Here is a 25,647-nt window from a genome sequence, read left to right as displayed (position 1 = left end):
TTTCTAGAAATGGTAACTTATCCCCACATGCAAGATCTAAAACAAAGGTACCCTTCTTGAAAATCAATACCTCCTAAAGACCCCTAGGAATTCTTCTAAAGATCTACTAAAAGTAAAGATTATAAAGGAAGGAGCCAATAATCAAGTGAAAAGTTTCATTTCCAAATACCAGAGACTGACATAAATTGTTTATACAGACACAGACGCAAATAGTATTGACCTTAGGATAAAAATACATATTTTGATACTTGGCAGTAATAAACTACATACCTTGGATTAAATTTTGCTTCTTCCATCATTTTTTTGAAATCTTCCTTGGCTTGCATTATTTTGTTTTTCTTTTCCCTGCGTTCTTCCTCTGCTCTGGTCTTTACATACTGATCAAATACCTATTACAAAAATAAATAAATTTGGCAAGTTATTCTTTTCCATATAACTGCTGAAACATGAATCCTCCAAAGAAAAAAGTTATAATCTGCCCAACTATAATAAAAAAGTATATATAGCTGAATTATCAATTATATGTAGACAATGCATAGCAAGCCACACATTCAAGCTTCAATAGATATTACACAAGCATACAACCCTCTGGGTCTTCAGAATACAAGAAGTTAAAATCCCTTTTAGTTTTTATTATTTGATTACAAAATAATACACAACAGTTCTACAAAAAAATTCAAGCAATCCAGAAATGTATGAGTAAGCATAGTCCTTCTAGGAGAAAAAAACAATATGCAGTTTAATTATACTCCTATGCTCCTCTTTAACACATATTTTGCCACTTCATAATGTATGGTCAAGACTTGAATACACACATCTATTTCCCACTTTGTTTAAATAGTAATAAAATAACTGAAGAATTTCTTTTTTTATAAAGATTTTTTAATATTTATTTCCTTTTTGTTGCTTTTTTAATTGTTGTAGTTGTTGTTATTGGACAGAACAGAGAGAAATGGAGAGAGGAAGGGAAGACAGAGAGGAGGAGAGAAAGATAAGACACCTGCAGACCTGCTTCACCACCTGTAAAGAGATTCCCCTGCAGGTGGGGAGCCGGGGGCTCAAACTGGGATTCTTAGGACGGTCCTTGCACTTTACGCCACCTGCGCTTAACTCACTGCGCTACTGCCCGACTCCCCCAAGAATTTCTATTTCTTCTTTAATTCACCATACTACAAGAATAGGGGAATGAGAGGGGTTAGGGGTGGGGGTGGCGAGAACCTCTGCAAATGAAAAGCAGATGGACAAGTGGTAAGAGATTCGTGCTAAGTGCTTCATAGTCCTCTGTGATTAGACATAGAACGAATAAGCTTGACAATCGAGTAGAATGTCCTAGAGAAGGCCCAATAAATTCTCTAATCAAATATTTATTATCCCAATTCCTCCAGGACCAAAATGCTTGTTACCAGGAATCTTTGTTTTTATACCATTACTGAAAAGGAAGTCAATCTGGAAAACACGAGAGAAAGTCAGGCACTGTTTCACTTATTTGAAAGAAGAGGAAAAAGGAAGGATGCTCAGAAGTAGTAGGGAGCAGTAATAGTGAAGAGGGGGAGTTAACGTGGCAGCTTGAAGGACAGACTCTCCACCAAAAAACCTGTTTCAAATCATGGGAATTCCTGGTCATAAGAGAGAAAATATAGTGGAGGGGACAAAGAGAAACCACCGTGGAACATTATAATGCATCTATAAATTGGAAGAGGGAGCAAAAAAGGGCAAACGAAGAGCAAACTCCACCAAGTTGCAGATGCTACCATGACACCAACCTGACTTCCCTGGGCAGATGACCTCACCAATGTGTCCTGGAACCCCACCTCTTCAGAGCCCTAGCCCACTGGGGAATGATCGAAACAGACTGGGGGTATGGAACGACCTACCAACACCCTTGTCCAGTGGAGAAGCAATCACAGAGGCTGAACCTCCCACCTTCTGCACCCCATAAAGATCCTTAGTCCATACTCCCAGAGGGATAGAGTGGGGGAACCTCCCAATAGAGGGGATGAGATACAGAGCTCTGGTGGTGGCAACTGTGACCCTCTAATCCCACAAACTTGTCAATTACTATTAAATCACTAATAAAGAAAAAAAAATGAAGTTAAGGCAGGACTGTTAAAAAAAGTGGGGGGGGGGGAGACACAAATATATAGACATAAAAAGTCATCCTGTGACCTTAGGAGAACACTTGTAAGTTTCTACTGGATGGGGATGGGGACACAGAACTCTGGCGGTGGGAATGGTATGGAATTAATTATACCTCTATTATCTTACAATTTTGCAAATCACTAATAAAAAAAAAACTAAAGGAAAAAAGTCACTTGCTCTCCCTAGGCTGGAAGAACATGAATTATAAATGAGGTTACGAGAGGTCTAGATGATCTAAAAATTATTGACTCCAGAGGATCCTCAAATTCAGGATCTAGTCTTAATCATCTTAAAGCAAGGTCTTACAGCTGCAACACTTTTAAAAGATGGATTATTTATGGGTAAGGTCATGACACATTTTTTGCATAGAACACATCAAAATATGTTATCATTTTGCTGACAGCCCAATATTTTGGGGTCAAGCAGTGTATGGCAGGAACTCTGCTCACTCAATGTAGCAGCTCTTCTCTTATACAATAACTACAACTGCCCCAGTTGAGAGCCACCGCTCTAGGATAAATCTAACAATCATGAATACCCATCCATCTGCTGTGAGTAGACAAACAGTGCTACAGCATCTCATTCTTAATCATGAACAGCCAGCATCCACTAGACACCCAAGGAAATCCTCCCACATAAAAGAAACTAAAACTCAAAAGAGATAGGTGATGCTGCAGCATAAAGATTCTAAAGTGGAAAGAATTTCAATTCACAGAAGAAAGGCTATCCTTTGCAAAACCATCATACAAGAAGTCCAAACACCATCACAACCTTCTTGAATTTAAAAGAACTTCAGGTGGAGCCAAGGTGTAGTAGTCAAGCATGGAATATGCTCCTTAAACACAACCAACACTACAACAAATTTCATCAGACTGATAATCTGAAGATAGGTGGCACACACAGCCTGAAGGAAAGAAACTTAAGAGCTGAAACATAGTACTAGAGCACCACTTTATCAAACTAGTTGGCTTTCTTTGGGCAGCTAGGGAAAGGGTAGCGAATGCAGGTACTAGGGGCCAGGTAGCGGCACATCCAGTGCTTTGCACACATAGCACTATGCACAAAGACCTGTGCAAGGACCCACTCCACACCTGCAGTGGAGACACGTCACAAACAGTAAAGCTGGTCTGCAGGTCTCTCCCTCTCCTCTCAATTTCTGTCCCATTGAATAAAATGGAGAAGGAAAAAAACAAGAAAAAATGGCCTCCAGGAGCTGTGTATTCATAGCGCAAGCACTAAGCCCCAATAATAACCCCGGAGGCAAAAAAAAAAAAAAAGAAAAAGAAAAAGGGTGACGGGCGGTAGCACAGCAGCTTAAGCACACATGGTGCTAAGCACAAGGACCAGTGTAAGGATCCAGGTTCAAGCCCCCAGCTCCCACCTGCAGGGGGGTCGCTTCACAGGCAGTGAAGCAGGTCTGCAGGTGGTGAAGCATGTCTACAGGTTTCTATCTTTCTCTCCCCCTCTCTGTCTTCCCCTCCTCTCTCCATTTCTCTCTGTCCTATCCAACAGTGAACGACATCAACAACAATAATAACCACAACAAGGCTACAACAAAAGGGGGGAAAAATGGCCTCCAGGAGCAGTGGATTCATGGTGCAGGCACTGAGCCCCAGCAACAACCCTGGAAGCAAAAAAAAAAAGATTCAGTCTGGCCAAGTTCACCTTCTCCAGAGAAGAGTCACTCCAGTGAAGATGTATAAGGAAGGAAAGAGAATCTGCCCTGTTCAACATCTGAAGAAGTCTGGACAGGGTGAGGTACAAAAAGAAAGGGAAAGGTCACAAGACTATATTAATAGATGCTGGAAAAAAATTCAAGATCCAAGACCCCATAGAGAAGAGAAGGAATATTCCTCACCATAATGTCCTGCATGACAAATCCACTGCTATCTATCCTACAGACAAAACAGAGAAAAACGGAAAGCTTTTGCCCTAAGTCTGGAACTAGGCAAGATATCCACTGTTAACACTACTGTTTGACACTGTCCTGAATGGCCTAGCCAAAGCAACCAGGTGAAAGAGAGCTATAAAAGGAATCCAAATTAAAAAGGAAGAAGTTAAACTACCACTTTGCTGGTGACATGATAATTTTTACCCTAAGAACTCCACCAAAACTATCAATAAATTCAGTAAAGTGGCCAAACACAAAATCAATATACATAAATCTGTGATATTTTTATACACAGTGAGGCAGAAGGAAAGGGAAACAATCCCATTCATAAGTGAATAGAAAAGATAAAAGATCTTGGAATGAATCTAACAAGAGGTAAGAGATCTCTACAATAAAAGCTACAGTTTAAGAGACACAAAGAAAAGGGAAGATGTCTCCTGTTCCTTGATTGGCAAAATGCTGTCAAAATGGCCATTCTACCTCAAGCAGTTTATACAGTCAATGCAATTCCTATAAAACTCCCAATAACATTCTTCAAGGAAATTGAACAATCTTAAATTCTGCATGAAACCTCGAAAGACATACCAAAGCAATTATATGAGGGGGAAATGAAGGCAATATATTCTGCGATGTCCAAGTATCTTAGAGGAAAACAATTAAGTATTGGAACAAAAAACAGACATTTTGATGAATGGAAAAGAATAGAGAGCCCAGAAATAAAGTCACATAACTAAGAGTAGCTATGACAAAGAAGTCCAAAACATTAATGGGGGAAAAGAAAGCCTCTGCAACAAAATGGTGTTGGGAAAACTAGTCAGAGAGAAAAATGAAACTAGATCAACACTTAATACCACACACCTAAGTTAAAGATTGGTCATTAGACCTGGTACTATAAAATACATAGAAGAAATCAAAGGTGAAACACATCAGGATCTTAACATCAAAAATGTGTTGGGAGACTTAACCTTTTAGTTTAAGGAAAATTAAAGAAAAAATAAACAAAAGAATTACATAAATTAAAAAGCTTCTAAGCATCAACAGAAGCAATTAGGAGAAGATATCTGCATAGCATACATATCTGACAAGGGATTTATACTGAAAATAAAGAAATCAGGATGGGGTGGTCTGGGAGGTGGCTCAGTGACTAAGGAACTAGACCCTCAAGCATGAGGTCCTGAGTTCAGTCCCCAGCAGCACATGTATCAGAGTGATGTCTGGCTCTCTCTCCTCCTATCTTTCTCATTAATAAAATAAAAAATAAAAAATAAAAATCAGGATAGGGGTAGATAGCATAATGGTTATGCAAAAAGACTCTCATGCCTGAGACACCAGAGTTCCCAGGTTCAATCCCCCGCATCACTATAAACCAGAGCTGAGCAGTGCTCTGGTTAAAAAAAGATAGAGAGAAAGAAATCATACAGCTGAACAACATAAAAGCAACCCTATAAAAAAAACAAGGGTAAGTAATGTTTACATGACCTTCGTTATTCATGGGTAAATGAGGATGAACCTTAGTATACAGGGAACACAGGAATTTGTACGCTAATTTGTAGATTACCTGCCAGTTCTTAATCTCTGATTTTTAATATAAAGATTAGACTAAGTAAGAATATCTACCAAAACATCTCATTAGTTTTCTTAAATTTCCTTCAAAGTGCTGGCTTCTGAGCCATCTGGAAAGGGTATACTCGTGTGTCAGTTTTCTAGAGCCCTGGCTAGTTCTGTTCTTTCCTCTGTAAATCATCACACCTGGTGGGATTCCAACTGCATCTCTTTCTCACCTTTGAGAAACATGATTTTTGCTGTCGAAAAATTCTGTCCAGCACCAGGTCTGGGATGTCAACCCTCCAGTTCCAATACTCTGGTGAGACCTTTCCTAGCTCACAGGTCTCCTTAGTTCCATTTCGGATGGCGCACATCCTAACAGCTATAGAACCTAGATACAGACCAGGGTCCATGAGATAGGGCACATGTGCATGTGTTCCATATACTGGGGGAAAACATATACCTTCAAGTAATTGTGTGTAATAGGCTACAGTGACTCCGTTAGTGCAGCAAGAAAGTAGAAAGACCAAAAATAGACATCATAAAGTACTTAGTCAAGTATTTGCTGAAACCAAGATACCTTCCTCAGCTACTTCCTATTTCAGTTTCCTCAATTACTCTAAGCCTAACCTTGACAGATAAAGTAAGGACTACAAAAGCTGGATAAGGGCAAGAGACCAGCACACTTTAATGATGATCTGTTTGGTCACTACTAGGCCACCCATCATCATCCCTAGTCAGGGAATCCTGGTATTCCCACAGATAAGATGGGCCTAGACCTCTAACAGATCCCTCTCTCCACCATCACTGGTCATCTCCATCTGGAACATCATAAAACTTTTATGGACTTCTATAAGATATTGCCCTCAATGTAGAACAGTAGTAGAAATTGCCCCACACTCCGACGGGAGGCTGGGTCAACAAACTCTGCCATTCAAGGAAGTTGCTAGCTATGACCATGGAATACAAGCTCAAATTGACAGCGATGTAGAAGCTCCTGTGCTAAAATATGAATAGATATGGGCCCTAGGTCAGACTGATGGGGTTTACAGTTAATGGTATTTATATACTTTTCCCAGATTTGGAAGCTTCTCTCTGCCCTGATCCAGCTTTCTAGTCCTATTCTCAACTCTGACACCATCTTCTCAGACAATACTCTTAGCCCACCTGCATGTTAGCTATCAGGCTCAGGCTGAAGTCATGGGTCCCGTGGAATATATCTAAAACAGACTTCCTAGTTTCTTCCAACATGAAGACCCCAAATCTCATCTGCCATGTTGTTACTTTTAGGTTCCTGATTATTACACAAATCGTTCTGCTTTATATCTTAATGCTTTTCATTCACCAAGTAGCAGATGCTACCATGACACCAACCTGACTTCCCTGGGCAGACGACCTCACCCATGAGTCCTAGAATCCCACCTCCCCAGAGTCCTACACCTCACTAGGGAAAGATAGAAACAGGCTGAGGGTATGGATCAACCTGTCAATGCCCATGTCCAATGAAGAAGCAATTAAGAGACCTTCCACCTTCTGCTCCCCATAAAGATCCAGAGGGGTATAAAATAGGGAAACTTCTAACAGAGGGGAAAGGATATGGAACTCTGGTGGTGGGAACTGAATTGTATGGAATTGTACCCCTTTAATCCCACAATTTTGTCAATCATTATTAAATCAATAAAAAAAAGGGGGCAGACGATCTGAAAAGTTAGTTCTCTAAGGAATACATTCTGAGAGGGCCCATGGATATAAGAAAATAATACTCCATTATCAACTTATCATTAGGAAAATACAAATTAAAACCACAGAGATACCACCTTACACCTGTGAGAATGGTCTATCTCAACAGAACAGGAAACAAGTACTTTAAGGATGTTGAGAAAAAGAAATTCTAACTAACACTGAAAGGAATACAAACTGTATGGAGAGTCCTTACAGATACAAAAGTAAAATACCTTTTATTCCTGCAATACCACCCAGAGGCAGGTGAAAACATAAAAACAGTAATTCAAAAGATACACATACCACAATGTTCAGATCTACACTTCCAAGTACCACAATATGGAATCAACCTAATTGCCCATCAATCAATGACTGGACAAAGAATTTCTGGGATACTCAATGAAATGCTACCCAGACACTGTGGGGGAAAAAAAAAAAGCATCATTCAGGACAAAACAGAGGTCTGGAGGTGACTGTTAAGTGATATGTGGTGTATATACAAGCAACAGATATAAGTAATAGTGACCAAACTGTTCCTTACATTCTGTGAGAACTATGGTATAGTCATCAGAAGCAGAGGGAGAAGCAAAGGAACTTAGTTTATGTCAAGAATGTAATTTGTGGAAAGCCTCGTCAAACTCCTAACACATCCAGGGGCCTGTCTAGTAATTAAGCTGTAATCACCAGTGGGCAATTACTCCTAATGTCTATGTAATGATGCCTACATGAAAATTCTAACCCCATGGTTCAGAGTGCTTCCAGATTGGTGAATGCATTCATATGCCAGTAGGGTCAAACCACAATTCGGTTAAGTACACGAGATCCTGCACTCAAACCTCTTATGGGCTTCTCTTGCATATATATATTTACTTGATTCATAAAGAAGACAGACACAGAGAAAGAACCAGGCATCACTCTGGTACATGTAATGCTGGGGACTGAACTCAGGACCTCATGCTTTAGAGTCCAGTGCTTTATCCACTACAGCACCTCACAGACCACCTCTCTTTTTATCTCCATCACCAGCCAATCTCTATATACTTTATCATATTCTTTATTTTACATTAAATCAATGTTGCTTGAGTTCAGTGAACCTTATAGCAAACTATGAAGCCCAAAAAAGGGCTCACAAAGACCCAGTTTTGTGGTCAGCTGCGGGTAATCTGGGCACTCACATGTGACTGGTACTTGCAGTGAGGGCTCTCTAGGATCTAACGTTAACTTCACACAGGGTCAGAATTAATTAAAAATTTTTTAATTAGGGGCTGGGTGGTGGCGCACCTGGTTGAGTGCACATATTATAGTGCACAAGGACCCAGTTCAAGCCTCCAGTCCCCACACGCAGGGGGGAACTTCGAGTGGTGAAGTAGTGCTGCAGGGGTCTCTTTCTCTCTTCCTCTCTATCACCTACTTCCCTCTTTTGCCTGTCTCTATACAGTAAAGATAATAATAATTAAAAACAATTAATACTTAAATATTACAGGGGAAAACTACACATCTGATGAAGAAGTGTATAGAGAAGTTTTTATTTTTTTTAATTTGTTTTATTATCTTTATTTATTGATTGGATAGAGACAGTCAGAAATTGAGAGGGAAGGGAGGGATAGAGAAGGTGAGAGACAGAGGGACACCTGCAGCACTGCTTCACCACTGGTGAAGCTTTCCCCTGCATGTGGGGATTGGGGGCTCGAACCCAGTTCCTTGCACATTGTAACATGTGCGCTCAACCAGGTGTGCCACCACACGGCCCCATAGAGAAGTTTTTAATAGGTCCCCATTAATTAATCCTCACTTCAATTTATTTGTGTTTGAACAGAGGCCTCAAACACGCATGACCACTTTAGGTCATCTTATAACCAGTAGCCTAGATGGACAATCAGAAGTTAACATGTGTTATACCATACTATAACTCTTACTTGGGCACAGCAGAGACCCACCATATATGTACTACATATTTTGTCTTTCATGTTTTATGCAGTGCTGGGATTAACTCTTGGGTCTTATGTATACAAGATAAGTGCTCTACCACTGAGCTACTTTGTTGGTCTTAACAATGTCAATCTTTTTGTTTGCTTGTTTGTTTATAATACAGTGCCAAAGAATGAATCCAGGGCCTCATGCATGCTTGACATACCGGAGCCATGCCCCAGGTCCAATATTTTCCTTTTTTTTTTTAATTAAAAAGAGGGGATACATAGATACATTAAAGCAATATATACATTTATATCCTCAAGTGATGTCAGTGATCAAATCCAGGGCCTCACATATGACAGAGCATGCACTTTACCTGCTGAGTCTCTCCTGGGACCCAACACAGTTAATCTTAAAAAAGTTCCAAATATTCAAAGTTAACCCAATTACCAAATAATGTGATGATAACAATAACTATCCATTGTCTTCTTGAACCCTAAGACAGCAGGAACCTCACATTTCCACTATAGAGTCTGTATTTCCCCCGTCCTGGAACCTTAGGGTGGGGCACACTTTCCTGCATGCTTCTCTCAACTCATATCAAATAATATTGCATCCGCCGATCACAACCTAATCAACACAACGCAAGAGTGCCACCTCAGCATGCTTCACTTCAGACTGTGTCCAGAGACTTCAGGTGTGGAATGACAACCCTTCAGCTTCATTACTCGGATGAGACCTTTCCTTTCATAGTATTCTCTAATTCCATTCCAGGTGGTTCACTTCCTAACAAAGTCTCAAAACCTAGATACAGACCAGGTCCCATGAGATAGAGCATATGTTCACAGGTATTCTTAAACTAGGGCAAAATACATACCTGAAAGCAAAAGTACACAATAGTCTGCAGTGAGTAACCCCCAACACTTCATCTGCACTATTCCAGTCTTTAGGTCCATAATTGTTCAACAATTTGTCTGGCTTTGTATGTTAACTCTCTTTTCAGCCACCAGGTTCCAGATGCCAGCATGAGGCTGACCAGACTTCCCTAGACAGACGACCCCACCAATGTGTCCTGGAGCTCCATTTCCCCAGAGACCCACCCTACTAGGGAAAAAGAGAGGCAGACTGGGAGTATGGATGGACCAGTCAACACCCATGTTCAGCGGGGAAGCAATTACAGAAGCCAGGCGACCTTCCACCTTCTGCAACCCACAAAGACCTTGGGTCCATACTCCCTGAGGGATAAAGAATGGGAAAGCTATCAGGGGAGGGGATGGGATATGGAGATCGGGTGGTGGGAATTGTGTGGAGTTGTACCCCTCCTATCCTATGGTTTTGTTAATGTCTCCTTTTTTAAATAAATAAATTAATTTAAAAATGTTCTAAATAATATACACTACAGTGTTTAGTACTTTTAAAAATAAGATAAATGATAATTTATTCTAAAGTGTTAGTACAACTGGTCTCTACATTAGAGCTTAACATCCTGATGGAAAATAATGCTTCTAATGTTATTCATTTCAAAACTTACCAAAACATTTCTGATGTTTCTTTAATGATTAAGAAATTAACAAGATTCATGAAAAGTTCATAATCAAAATCTACGGTCAAGTTATGTAAAACACGTCTTACAATGTTTCTCCTTGATTTTTTTTTCCTGCATGATAAAAATAATGAAATATTTTGTGTACATGTGTATGTAAAGAAAATATTAGTTTCTTGCTTTCACTGCTTACACTCTACCTACAGGGAAGGACTTTATTCAAAGTATGAGAATCTTTAAAGTCATAATATTTTTTTCAGATAAATCATCACAGAGCAATGATCAAGAAAGTTCTTCCCCTCAGATATGACCTACATTCTGCTATAGGGGCAAATAGAATATAAGAATAATTTTAGGTATTAGAATTTGTTCTACCTGCTATGAAGAAAGAAAAGATAACAGCAGTTTTAACAAATGACACTTTAGACAGGCAGTCCATCTATGCAAAAACCTTTAGAGAGAACACAGCAAGTGGAGGGAACAGCTAGCACCAGAATGTACCTGGCTTGTTCGAGCCATATCAAAACCAGAGTGGTTAAAATGAATTCAAGAAATATGCATGCATGAGTATATGTAGTCTTACGGTCATGACAGAGTGCCCACTTAACTAAATGAAATGAACAGTAATGCTATTCTTTTGAGAGCTTATTTGAAGGTTCTAGCATAGGAGCACTACTACTTATATACCCTCTACTGAAGATGGGTCCGTCTCTGACTTGGGGAAGGCTGTCCTCTTTGACAGAGTATGCAGCTTTGGGAGGGATGAACATGGAGCAGTGAGGAAGGGGACACACGCCTAGACAGCCAGATCAGCCAAATCAATGGAGTGACAGATATCGCAGCCAGATCGCCCTCACATCCAGTAATGCTATTTTTTTAATTAATATATTTATGAAATGGAAATACTGATAAGACCATAGGATAAGAGGGGTACAATTCCCACCACCAGAGCTCTGTACCCCAACCCCTCCCCTGATAGCTTTCCTATTCTTTAACCCCATGGAGTATGGACCCAGGGTCATTATGGGGTACAGAAGGTGCAAAGTCTGGCTTCTGTAATAGTAATGCTATTTTTTAAACAAAGACACTGCCTTGTCACTTAAGTTTTAAAAACTGATATGGCTACTATACTGGAAGAGAAAGAATGGGAGGAAGGTCAATGAGGAGCTACATAAATTATTAAAGTCTGTCAAATACATTGAATATGGATATTAATGGAGAAAGGGAGACAGCATAATAGTTACGTAAACAGACTTTCATGCCTGAGGCTGAAGTTCCAGTTTCAGTTCCATAAGAAATGAATGGGCTAAATGGTCAATAAGATGTTTGAAAGGTAGATACTGCCAACAGACTTGGAATGTTCATAAGGAAAAGATCACAAAGAGACCATCATACATAAATATCTTTTAAAAAATAAAGGCTACAGTGTTTGAAATGCAGATGTAGTGGTCCAGAAGGTGGCACAGTGAATAAGGCATTGGACTCTCAAGCATGAGGTCCTGTGTTTGATCCCCAGCAGCACATTTATCCGTGATGTCTGTCTGGTTCTTTCTCTCTCTATCCTATCTTTCTCACTGATAAATAAAATCATTTAAAAAAAACACAGATGTAAATATATTTGAACAGGCATGCCTCTTACACAAGTGATATTATACATGTCTGGCACAATCAAATTTTCTGCTCTTCATAACAAGTCTGTTAAAGCTACGTGAATAGCAACATAAATTGTGCAGTGAATTAGTCCAACCATTAAATTATAAACATAGAAAACAAACACTGCTTAACCAAAACAATCTTGTATCTCAACCACTCTACAGCATATACTCACCATTTTACAGAGACCAGTGTCAGGGTAGTTCAGGGAACTCAGGGATTATTTAAGTTACACAATGCTTCAAATGAAGCAATCACCATGATGTAAAACTTATCAAAGAATCATGAGAATAAGTAACAACTCAGTAGTAAAGGAATCCAATCATAAAACAGAGTTTGAAGTGTCCATTACTTCATGAAAAAGGGCATTTTAACAGATGCTAATTAGACGTGGACCATGTGGTATATATCAGACATATAAGACATCTTTAAGCATCGTCTATCTACCACATACGCCTAAGTGTGTGCAGTGGTTCATAAGGAAGGCTACAGAACATAGTGCTGTTAGATAGGATTTGTAGTTTTTTCTTTTACTCATTTACAGCTTACTTATTTTCTATTATAAAGTTGCAGTTTGCCCAATAAAAAGCAAGCTACAAGTGCATTTCAAAACGAATTTGAAACTATCTTAGATAAAGCATCATCATATGAGGTAATAAGAATAAAATGTTCGTAAGACTGATTATTGCCTTTATATAGGAGCAAAAACTATCTGACTATGTCTGATGCAGAAATGTCCACAGATTGTATTCTAAGATAGGAGACTGTGTTTCTGAAGTATACTGCCAACCTTTACTATTAAAGGCCATGCTGCTTCTCTGAAAGAAAACTACCAGGTAGCTTTGTTTACATGTGCAATAATCTTTTTTTTTTTTTTTTTTTAACCAGAGCACTGCTCAGTTCTGATTTATGGTGGTATGGGGGGGGATTGAATCTGGCATTTTGGAGCCTCAGGTATGAGAGTCTCTTTGCATAACCATCATGCTATCTACCCCCACCCACATTTACAATAAATTAATACCCACGAATTTGTTTTAAAAAACAACAGTTAAACTGTCTTCAAGATTTTTGTGAAAACTATAGTAGTTTTCCTTGGTGGATAAAGGACTGTGGTAGTGAATTTGATGTGGAATTAGATCTTTATAATTTTATGATCTTGTAAATGACTCTAGAAAACAAAAGCAAAGAAAAAAAAAACCCAACAACAACCAAAAGACATTCTTTATGCTGTGTAGAAATATACATTTTGAAAATAACAGTCATTTTGTTTTACCTGTTTTCTCTCCTTAGGATTGAGTAATAAGTACCGAGGATCAAAAACTATCTTGTGCAACTCCTTCTCCCATGTTGAAAAGGCAGACACCTTTAAAATAAAAAAAGCATTGCCTCATAATTAAGTTTACTTGAAAAAAATAAAGGTCATAAAATTTTGCTTGAAATCTACAGGGCATCTGCTTAAAAAGGAGGCATACAAAAAACATACTGAAGTTTCCATCACTAATAAATGGCAAGCAGTGGGAGGCTAGCAATAGCAAATTTCCACACTAATTGGTTCTGAACAAGTCTATATTATAAAGAAATAGCATGCATTTAAGCACTCATTAAAATAACCACTACTGTGTGACATTAAAAAATCAGTACATCAGAAAAAGCCTTGAAAATTTGTATTCGAATTCTGAGGCTCTGTTCAATCTTACAAATGACACCGTGACTTAAAATTGAACAATTTTACTTATTCAAACAAAACTGTGAAGAAAAAGTTGAAATCCCTTCTCAAAATAAGCTTCATTAACAATAACAGCACAAAACACCACTTCTCTTGTAACCAAAAATCACTCTATAGGTAAAGGAAGAATTATATATACCTTACCTATCCTGAGCAGTCCGCCATTCTGTAATGTTAATACTTGTCTTATATTACTCACCAAAATTTAATGACTCAATAAATGTTAAATGTTATTTGTACTTAAAAGAATAGTAAAATGGCATTTAGTTAAGCACGATGTGATTAGCCAAGAAAAAAAGCTGATAGTACAGTAATTTGACAGCCTTCCCTTATCCCCCCCCCACAATAAAGCACTAACCTTAGATTTGACCTTTTAGCAAGACATATTTATATTACTTATACAAAACAGAAATATCTCCCCCAAAGATTGTTTTCTGACCCCTCTCTCTAGCAGCATGTCCTTGAACTGCTTCATTCGGGCCTCCAGAGGGACAATGGCCCTTTCTCGGGCAGCTTTAATTTCAGCCTCCATGGCAGCTTCTTTCTCTGAATCAATGTCTTTATTATCATCTCTCCTATAAAAAAAAGTAAAACATAAGGCATCAACTGACAAACCGTAACATGGAATCTTATTAAAATCTTAAAATCAATGGAATATTTAAGACTCACTACTGAGCAGCATATTCTTTGTACAAATTATAGTGAAGGTTTCAACTGAATTCTAATAAGCAGCTCTCAAAGTACTTCTACTAGTCATAATAATAAAGTTACAGGGAGCTTCTAATGATGTTATAACAGTAACTACATTGTTAGGAAAAGAATAATCCTTTAATGTGTTAACTCTCCCTGACACTGGCTGAGATAATATAAATATACTACCTTACTTAACCCCCCCCCAAAAAAAAAGCTTATCTAACATTGCAGTAACTCTATGTGTTAGAAGCAAACAGCACAGAATTTAATTTTTAGTTCTTGAAATGATATAGGAAAAACAGTATTTTCAAAATGTTTTACAATATAAATTAATAAAAATTTAATCTAGTAAAATTGGTGTAAGTCATAATAATCTCAAATATGTGTCCTGAATATAAAATTAAAATGTGAAAACTTGGCCAAATGGATATGTGAGATATATACCTTACCTACCTGACATTTTTTTTTTTACTCACTTTCTGGGTGGTAAGTTGATATTAAAGTTGAAGGGCAGGTCCCAGAGAGCAACATAGGCCCAGGAGTAGTTAGGTGGAATTAGTATTGTTCATCAATGACTAAACTACTTCTTGTTCCTCCAAAAATGCAACTCAGAGCTAGGGACAATCCTGTTGCTTTACTGAAGTGATGTGTATTTAAGTGAGAGTATAAAAATGCAATCAAGTCACCTCTCAAACATCTGTACGACAAAGGCCCATTCAGTGAATAAAAAAAAGGGGGGGGGTAGACAAGGAGGCTAGTAATGCAATAATATTTACTATTTGAACAGATCCTTATCTTGATCTGTTAAATATATACTCCAGATTGGTTCATATTCCCTACATAAACTTAAAAGAATTGGGGAAGCAGAACATCAGGAAATTCAAAAGCAAGTTGTATATGGAACTGAACGAGCCCAAGTATTTTAAATGGGAAGTAAAGGTGACCCACAAGTATGGTGAAAGGTAATTAGTAACTTAGGGAATGAATCAAAAGATATAGAAGGCATAGACGGTGACCTTCAGGAGCTTAGCGAGATAGTCTGTGACCTAAGATACGCATAAAACAAACAGGTAAAAAGCAATTTGCCAAACAATATACCCTCTTAAGATAATTTAAGAACTATTTAAATAAATAATTAGAAGACATCCAAGAAATATAGCTAACAAAAACAAATAATTTTTATAGAATTATCTATATAAAATATTTAGTATATATACTAAATAATAATTTTTATAGAATTATCTATATGAAATATTTAGTAGATATACTAAATAAAAGTGTCACAATACAAACTATCACTATCTATCTAATTAAAAGAAAATAAAGAAAAACTAAGCCAGGAAAAATAGGCTTTTAGCTTTGTACCTAAATAGAGAAGCTCGGGCAATCCACATAAAGGACTTCTTTGACATTCTCCTGATAAAAGCAGTTAAAAACCTTATAGAGTTGTCTATAAGAACAAACAATTAAAAACAACCTAAAAGTTTAACATTGTAGGAACATCCAAAATTATGGTACATAAACAGAATGAATACAGTCAATTAAGAAATAATGTCTTAATTTAGACTTTTTTCCAAAGAACATAAATCGGTTGATTACTACTAGTGAAAATATATTTGGTCAAGAACTAAAAAGTTAACTGCAAAAACGAAAACTGTATTATTGTGGTTGATAAGTGACTCTCTTTAATATCTTTAAGTACTTTGAACATTGTTGCCAATAAAGAATTTTTTTGTAAACAACCACTCATTAAAAAGCGGCTGTCTTTCTGATTCATTTGTCATAATTTGGCTGCATTCAATCTGTCCTTTACAAGTAAGGACTATAAGATCCTAATAATGTCTTCAAACTTTCCTTTTTGCTGCTAAATAATGGTCCCATTCCTCCCCCACCCCCATACAAACACCCTTACCCCAACCTTCCACCCCCACCCACCACGATTCGTCACATTTGTACTTAAGACTAGAGTGCTGGCCATATTTATTCTCTCACTTAGCGCTATCTTTCTTATAACACCTTATAATTTGAGTTTTCATTTTACTAGGTAGCAGTGACTATAGATTCGGTCTGTGACTTAAGAGATTTCTGGTATACTGTCTTTTTAAAGGTCTATATTAGGGAAGAATTTTATTTCTTTTATAAGACTCAGATATAATGAATATCTGACAATAATCATTAGTTCATAAGATGCCATGTGGCTTCCTAAGATATTTTTTAAAAATCTTGTAAATCTAGCAATAGGACACCATTTTTACATGCTAAAAGCAAAGTGTTCTTGTCTCCTAACAAGTGCATTACCTGTCTTAGCCACAAACTGAATGCAACCTAACCAACTTTTAAAAGTTAAAAATCTACCCGAGTTACAGAAACTGTAAGTATCACTTACTTCCGTTTTTTGGCTTTAACAGGTTCATCTTCATTAATTTCTTCCATTAAATCTTGTTCATCTTTAACTATAAGGTAAAAGTTAAAGTCAATCAGAATAAAAGCAAGTAATAACTGAAATATCTAGGTGTGACTCCTGTTAACTACTAGCAGAACATTCTACTAGTATTTTTTTTTTAAATCTGCCATTTTCAGTTAATTGACTCACTTGCACTCATTGAGAACTGCCACTTTTGGATGGACAGCATTGTTGGGGTCGGGTGTCCTGGCAAAAACAATTCAAATATTATTTCAAATACTTATATACATATCTCAGAATATTCCCTTTAAAAAATTACAGTAAATAAGAAGTATTCATCTCAAATACTCCTTTTTAGGACATTAAAAAGAACAGGACTATCATGCTTCCCTCTCATTAAATTTTCAGTTCATTCACACTTCCTTAACATAATTTAAAACTATGGTGATAAAATGCTGTCTACTATCTTCAGTACCAAGTAGGTGAAGTTTCAATGTTTTGGCTTACAAGTGAAAACTTACAAGTACAGCAGGGATAGAGAGCATAATGGTTATGCAGAGATTCTCATGCCTGAGGCTTCAAAGTCCCAGGTTCAATCCCCTGGACCACCATAAGCCAGAGCTGAGCAGTGCTCTGGTAAAAAACAAAAAACAAAACAAAACAAAAAAAACCAAAAACACAACTTATAAGTAACTAACTTATAAGCAGAAATTTTTACTACACCATTTACAAATCCAAGAAGACTTCTCAATTATTATAAATAACTATGTTAGAATCTGTTTCCTCTAAAGTATTGAGTGTTTTGCTTATGCATGCTTCTACAAAATCAATATAAAGGTAAATTACAGATAAAAGCATGCAATAAACATGTATAAATTTGAGTGAAGTAGACTTTTAGTCTACTTCATCTTTAATGGCCTAAGTACCTCTATATACTCAAAAGTAAGGTTTAGCTCACCTAATGTAACTTGAAAACTAAGTTTTTGTACAGAACTTTTATACTTTATAAAGTATTTTATACTTTATAAAGTATTTGTACACAGAATATGTTTAAATACTCTGTAAGGCTTTGATCACTTAAAAAATATAATGCTAGTCAGGGCTGGGGAGACAGCATGATGCTTATGCAAAAAACTTCCTTTCGGGAGTTGGGCAGCAGCGCAGCGGGTTAAGCACAGAAGCACAAGGACCAGAGTTAATGATCCTGGTTCGAGTCCCTGGTTCCCCACCTGCAGGGGCGTCACTTCACAGGCGGTGAAGCAGGTCTGTAGGTGTCTATCTTTCTCTTCCCATCTCTGTTTTCCCCTCCTCTCTCCATTTCTCTCTGTCCTATCGAACAACAACATCAATAACAACATTAACTACAACAATAAAAAAGAAAATAAATATTAAAAAAAAAAACTACCAAGCACGAGGCTCCAGAGTCCCTGGTTCAATCCCCAGCATCATCATAAGCTAGAGCTGAGCAGTATTCTGGTATTCCTGTCTCTTTCTCATTAAAATAAATAAAATATTAATATATATAGTCAAACATCAGCTAAAAAGCCCAGTAAGAAGTTACTTTATTATTAATAAACATCAATAGTACCATGCCTTAAACTAAAAATGTACAAAATCAGGAAGTTTAAAAAGATGTATGTATCATTTACAAAAAAATAATTTTATCCAATTTTTTTTCAATATCTAGTTGAACCCAAACTAGGCTAGCAATCCATTTTCTACTTTTCAAATTTCTTGTATTCTTGCAAATATACAGCTTTTCTAAATGGCCTCATACATCTATAAAAACATTTAACATAAAGAATGTTTGTTAAGTGAGATTAAACTGGTAATTTAAAACTTACTTAATTTCTTCATTTCTTCCATTCCTTTTTTATGAGGAGGTTCTTGAATAATTTTGTCAACATCTGCCCTTCCAATGAGATCATCAGGTCGGTCCCACATAGAAAGACGGGTGGTAGGATTGTAGAAGAAGACCCGTTCATCCCCAGTCCAAACAACACACCTAGGAATGAAGTCCAATGTCATTTTCTCATGAAGCATGCTTTACTGCTAGGGCTTTTATTGCCATCTTATCATAGGGAGAAGCATGTATATGCTATAACAGTTATTTATTAAGCACTAAATGGAACAGAAAACTGAGTCTAACAAACTGAGAAAACCAGGAAAAGCAATGCAATTTGCAAGCAACTTTGAATGTACAGGAAGTCCAGTACATTTAATTAAAAGGATGAGTTTACTGACAAAAATAATGCTACTCATATAAGCAGTCCTAAAGGTAAATCATAAACCATAGCATGGTTTTACAGAGTAATTTCTTTTTTGCTAACTCAGGATCTTGCACATGTGCAAATTCAGTTTTGAGGAACTTCATTAAGTAGAAAGAGACCACAGAACGAGCTTTCTCGTTGCTAAGGCATCCTTCATCCATCCTTCATATGCCTGGGCTCAAACCATGGCAAGGCCCATGCCCTATACAGTGAGCTATCTTTCTAGCTCCTTAGTATTTTTAACAAAATTATATATTCAAATCCAACCTTCTATGAAATTTTCTAAATATATGATCACTTCCTGTATAAAGGAAATACGGGATGATCTCACTCTCAGGCCGAAGTTGAAAAACAAGATTAGAAAACACAAGTCGATCCTGAAATGGAATTGGAGTATTACACCAAAGTAAAAGACTCTGGGGTGGGTGGGGAGAATACAGGTCCATGAAAAATGATGAATGAAATAGTGGGGGTTGTATTGTTAAACGGGAATCTGGGGAATGTTATGCATGTTCAAACTATTGTATTTACTGTTGAATGTAAAGCATTAATTCCCCAATAAAGAAATAAATTATTTATTTAAAAAAATATATGTGCTATGGAAAACAAAGATCATAAAAGCATCCAATAACTTTTAAAAAAGAAAACATAAACTAGGGCAAAATATATACTTGAAAGCAAAAGTACACAATAGTCTGCAGTAGCCCCCAACACTTCATCTGCACTATTTCAGCCTTTAGGTCCATAATTGTTCAACAAGTTGTTTGGCTTTGTATGTTAACTCTCTTTTCAGCCACCAGGTTCCAGATGCCAGCATGATGCCGACCAGACTTCCTAGGTCAGACAACCCCACCAACGTGTCCTGGAGTTCGGATTCCCCAGAGCCCCACCCTACTAGGGAAAGAGAAAGGCAGGCTGGGAGTATGGATTAACCAGTCAATGCCCGTGTTCAGCAGGGAAGCAATTACAGAAGTCAGACCTTCCACCTTCTGCATCCCACAATGACCTTGGGTCCATACTCCCAGAGAAATAAAGAATAGGAAAGCTATTAGGAAGGGGATGGGATACAGAGATCTGGTCGTGGGAATTGTGTACCACTCTTATCCTATGGTTTTGTTAATGTCTCTTTTTTTTTTTTTTTTTTACCAGAGCACTACTCAGCTCTGGCTTATGGTGGTGTGGGGGATTGAACCTGGAACTTGACAAAGCCTCAGGCATGAGAGTCTGTTTGCATAACCATTATGCTATCTACCCCCGCCCAATGTCTCCTTTTTTAAATAAAGAAAAAAGAAAAAAAAATACCAACTTTGCTATGGTACCCTGGTCCATAGTAATTAGCCCACTATAGTACACTCATTCTACTTACTACCAATTAGAAACAATAAAGAACAACTATGTGAAAACTCTGTAAAGCTTGGTAGGAGCAAATAAATAAATAAATACATAAATAAATACATACATAAATAAATAACAGAAATAGGAAGGAGTCAAATGCTTTACCACTTGTGAAACATCCCTCCTGCAAGTGGGGACCAGATGCTTGTGCACTGTAATGTGCACATTATTGGGTGCATTACCACCTGTCCTCAACTTTTTTCAATTAAAAAAATACTTTATTTATTTTTAATGACGGAGAGACAGATAAAGAGAAAGAGAAAACAGAGCATTTTTCAGCTCTGGCCTAGGTGGTACTGGGGATTGAAACTTGGAACCTCAGAGCCTCAGGCATGAAAAATCTTTTTACATAACCACTATGCTATCTCCCTGGACCCTTTTTTCTGTTTTTAAAAGTGTATGAGTATGTGTAGTGTGTGTGTGTATATATATATATAGTGACAAATATATAAAGAGGGAGCGTTGCTCAAGTATAGATTATGGTGGAACTCAGGATGAAACCTATGACCTGTAAGGCGTTGGGCATGAAAACTTTGTGCTTTCATGGGAAGCTAGTTCCCATCCCCAATTTTGATGTTAAGTGTTGAAGTGGTGCTGTTCTGGCTCTCCTCTTTCTACCTACCACCTATTTACCTCCCTCTTCTCCCCCACTCTTTCTCCCTCCCACATGCTCTATCTAGAAAACGAAAAGAATGGGGGTCGGGCAGTAGTGCAGCAGGTTAAGCAAACGTGGTGCGAAGGGCAAGGACCGACGTAAGGATCCCAATTCGAGCCCCCAGCTCCACATTTGCAGGGGAGTCACTTCACAAGCAGTGAAGTAGGTCTGCAGGTGTCTATCTTTCTCTCTCCCTCTCTTCGCCATCTCTCTGTCCTAGCCAACAACGACAACATCAATAACAACAAGAGCAACAAAAGGGAAAATAAATGTATTTTTTTAAAAAAGGAAAGGAAAAGAATAAGGAGAGAGAGTGGAATTATGCAGGCACAGAGCCCCAGAGATAACCTTGGTAGTGGGAAAAAAAAATTTAAGCAAAATCACAACAAAAATAACTCTTAGCTTCTGTGAAAAGATGATGGAGGTGGAATGAAAAAAGAAGGGAAAGGTGTGGTTAGAGGCACACCTGGTTGAGCGTACATGTTACAATGCGCAAGGACCCAAGTTCAACCCCAGCCCCTACCTGCAGGGGAAGTTTGGGGAGTAGTCAAATAGGTGCAGGTGTCTTGTCTCTTTCCCTATCTCCCCTTCCCTCTCAATTTGACTGTCTTTATCCAATAAATAAATAAATAGATAATAATAAAAAAAATTTTAAAGGGAGAAGATTCAATTTGACTGTGGGAGCATATTAGAACTTTGATGGTGGCTGCACTGAATTTTATACACATATAGTAGTAAAGTTCTATCATAAATCTCTCCCTCTGCCTCTCCATAAGGGTGGTGGGGGTGGAGAATCAGCCCAAAGTGAAATCTTAGCAATAAAGAAAGAGCAAAAAGGTAAAAAATAAATACCAGAGACACATCACTCATATCTTAATGAGACTGATAGCCTACCTTCTGGCCCCGGAATTAAGAATTAGGCCCTGCAGTCACAATATAGAAAACTACTGCTCAATTTGGAATGAATTTTGAACTGCCACTTACTAAACTGACTGGGAAACTGAGTTAGGTCAGCCTCCTTGATGTAACCACTTACCTTACTTCTGCTGCACTTTTGGCCCACTGAGAAGTCATTACAAGTAAGGATCTCTAGGCACATGTGTTAGTTATATGATGAAAACAGAAACTAGGACTAGGAGATATTTCAGTGGTAGACCAAAGGGTTTATATGCATGAGGTCCCTGGTCTTTGGTGCCTGACTGTGACACAGATGAGTGGTGCTATTCTCCTATATAAATAAATGCAAATTTAGAATTGAAGTAAGACTAGATCATCTTTTAGTGTTGACTCTTATAAGCAGATGGCATTGGTACTATAGGAGGCTCTTTCCCTCCTTAGCCCCCCACCAAGGATCAGGTTATGTGAGCACACACACAGTAATTGCAAATTATAAAAATTCAGAATCACTGATTTTCACATGCCTCTGTTAAAGCCAGTCTTCTTGGCCCTTCAGCACACAGCCTATCTCTTCCATTAGCTACAAAAAAAGGTTTCAGGTCCTCTGACAAGGATTAATAAAGTAATGTTTGCAAATTCCTTCAAAGATTGAACTCGCATGGGTTCAGATGTTGGCTAAGAGCAGTAAAACCCCAGTTTAAAAAAAAAACAAAAACACCAAATGTCAAAATTTAATGTTCCATTTGTATGATATCAAGCATTATTCTGCATCACAAAGGGAATCTCCACCAAACAAAGAACGCCCTACACACATACAGAATGGGAGAAAAAATCTGTGTGCATTCATTGGACAGAGGACAAAGAAGCAAAACACACAAAGAACTCAACAATTAAAAGACAAACAATCCTATTGAAAAATGGGGCATGGGGGAGGTGGTGAAGAAATGGCAGAATCTTCTCCAAAGAAGAGATCCAAAGAGCCAATAGACATATGAAAAAATGTTCAATGTCACTGGTAACTGAAGAAATGAAAATGAAAACAATGAGGTACCACTTTAAACCTGTGATAATGTAACACATTTGTAGAGACAGAAACAACTACTGGAAAGGCTGTGGCGGGCAAGAGACTCTCCTACATTGCTGATGGGAATGTACATTGGTCCAAGCCTACAGGAAACAATCTAATGATTCATTAGAATTCTAGAAATGAGGGGAGTCGGGCGGTAGCTCAGCGGGTTAAGCGCAGGTGGCGCAAAGCACAAGGACCGGCATAAGGATCCCAGTTCGAACCCCGGCTCCCCACCTGCAGGGGAGTCGCTTCACAGGCGGTGAAGCAGGTCTGCAGGTGTCTATCTTTCTCTCCCCCTCTGTCTTCCCCTCCTCTCTCCGTTTCTCTCTGTCCTATCCAACAACGACGACAACAACAATAATAACTACAACAATAAAACAACAAGGGCAACAAAAGGGAATAAATAAAATTTTAAAAAAATTCTAGAAATGAGCCTACTTTATGTCCTAGCAAACCCTCTCCTAGGGGTTTACCCAGGGAAAACAAAAACACCTATAAAAAAAGGGGGGGGGATTTATATTCAGAGCAGCAGTTTGTAGTAACTCAAACTTGAAAGCAACCCAGACAGCCAATGACAGATATATGGCTAAGAAACTTGTAGTACATAGACACAATGGAGTACTAGGCAGCAATTTAAAATGATGAGGTCATTCATTTCCTTCGCAATAGCGTGGTCAGAACTTGAAGACATCATGTTGAATGAGACAAGTCACAAAGAGAAAATATAATACTGAATGAACTCACATATAGGCGGAACTTAAGAATAAAGGACAGTAAGGGAGGATATAAGGTGAGACTTGAGCTGGGTGTGGTGTACTGCCATCAAAGCACTCTGGGAAAGGACACTGGGGTCCTCAAGTGTCTCCTCGACACATAAATCAAAGGGAGATGAGGGGCTGAACCTATGTGTTGAAAACTATACTTCTTCTTCTTCTTCTGGAGTTTGCCCTTCTTCCGTAGCCAGTCAACAGCGTCAGGTTGAGCCTGATGTAAAGTTTCGAGACCTCCTTTGAATCTGGAGAGGTGGCAGTCGTTGACTATACTATAAACCATTAACTGCCACAAATAATTTTTTTAAATGTTGCAGTTTTTACATAATGACTAAGCAAGGAAGACACTACAACAACTGAGTTTTAAGTCTGAAGATGTTAAATCGAACAAATGACTTCCAAAATACTCAGTAAATAAAAAATACATTTCACACACACACACACACACACATACAGAGTCAGATTAAGTATGGCTTTCAAAGAAATACACTTACGAAATAAGTAAACTACATACCATGGAGTACCAGGAATAGGTGTAGTAGCTACTGGCTTTGCCTTCTGGGCAGCCTTTTCTTCTTCAGTCATCTCTTCTTCCTTGGGTTCCTGTGGAAATAACAGTAATCCTATTTAGTTAAGGTCAGAAAACTGGTATTTCTAAATATTCTACAAGTACTAATGCACATAACTCAAAGTACAAAAACAAAACAAAGTCTGTTGCTAGTAGATAGAGGGATACTCATGAACAGAAGTGTCTTTAGGGGAAAAAAACTTAACTTTCGATGAAGGAAGGACGGGAGGAGGGGAGGGGAGGAAAGGGGAAGATTGGTAGCTGGGATTGGTAGCTGGTGGAGTCCCAGTACAGGCACTGAGTCCTAGCAATAACACTGTGTCAAAATGAATAAACAAATGTGGCACCAAGGAATGAACCCAGAGCCTTGTGTCCTAGAGAGCATCGTAGCCGAGAAGCCATCCTTGACCTATTTTTCTTTCTGGGAGAAGTAAGAGACTACAGTACCACTACACCATCCACAGTGCCATCCATAGTTCTCTCGTAAGTACTAAGGATCAAACCCAGGATCTCACACATGGATAGAATACACTTTAAAAAAAAAAAAATCATTTATTTATTCTCTTTTGTTGCCCTTGTTGTTTTATTGTTGTGGTTATTACTTATGTCGTTGTTGGATAGGACAGAGAGAAATCGAGAGGCGGGGAAGACAAGAGAGGGGGAGAGAAAGATAGACACCTGCAGACCTGCTTCACTGCCTGTGAAGCGACTCCTTTGCAGGTGGGGAGCCAGAGGCTCGAACCAGGATCCTTATGCCGGTCCTTGCGCTTTGCGCCACATGCACTTAACCTGCTGC

The 25,647-nt window shown here is 38.1% G+C and overlaps 1 protein-coding gene across 13 annotated transcripts in view; it reads right to left on the bottom strand.

Moving 5' to 3' along the window:
* Positions 1-25,647, bottom strand: part of TCERG1 (transcription elongation regulator 1) — a 68,582-nt gene that overhangs the window by 15,709 nt on the left and 27,226 nt on the right. For 10 of the 13 annotated variants that reach the window (XR_009547056.1, XR_009547058.1, XR_009547059.1 and 7 more), the window contains 8 exons: positions 24,798-24,886; positions 19,072-19,232; positions 17,417-17,473; positions 17,210-17,276; positions 16,189-16,239; positions 14,570-14,705; positions 13,678-13,767; positions 271-389 (listed from right to left, as the gene is read on the bottom strand). Coding sequence is in view for 10 of the 13 variants with exons in the window: in XM_060180378.1 (XP_060036361.1) it covers positions 271-389; positions 13,678-13,767; positions 14,570-14,705; positions 16,189-16,239; positions 17,210-17,276; positions 17,417-17,473; positions 19,072-19,232; positions 24,798-24,886 (770 nt within the window). In the remaining 3 variants the exon portion in view is untranslated. The remainder of the gene's footprint in view (positions 1-270; positions 390-13,677; positions 13,768-14,569; positions 14,706-16,188; positions 16,240-17,209; positions 17,277-17,416; positions 17,474-19,071; positions 19,233-24,797; positions 24,887-25,647) is intronic. The other 3 variants (XM_060180390.1, XM_060180412.1, XM_060180432.1) reach the window with 1 other exon arrangement.

The sequence above is a fragment of the Erinaceus europaeus genome, chromosome 2 (genome assembly GCF_950295315.1).
Source record: "Erinaceus europaeus chromosome 2, mEriEur2.1, whole genome shotgun sequence".
NCBI classification, from domain to species: domain Eukaryota; kingdom Metazoa; phylum Chordata; class Mammalia; order Eulipotyphla; family Erinaceidae; genus Erinaceus; species Erinaceus europaeus.
The sequence above is the reverse complement of the archived record's forward strand: the minus strand, read 5'-3'. Positions and strand labels throughout refer to the sequence as shown.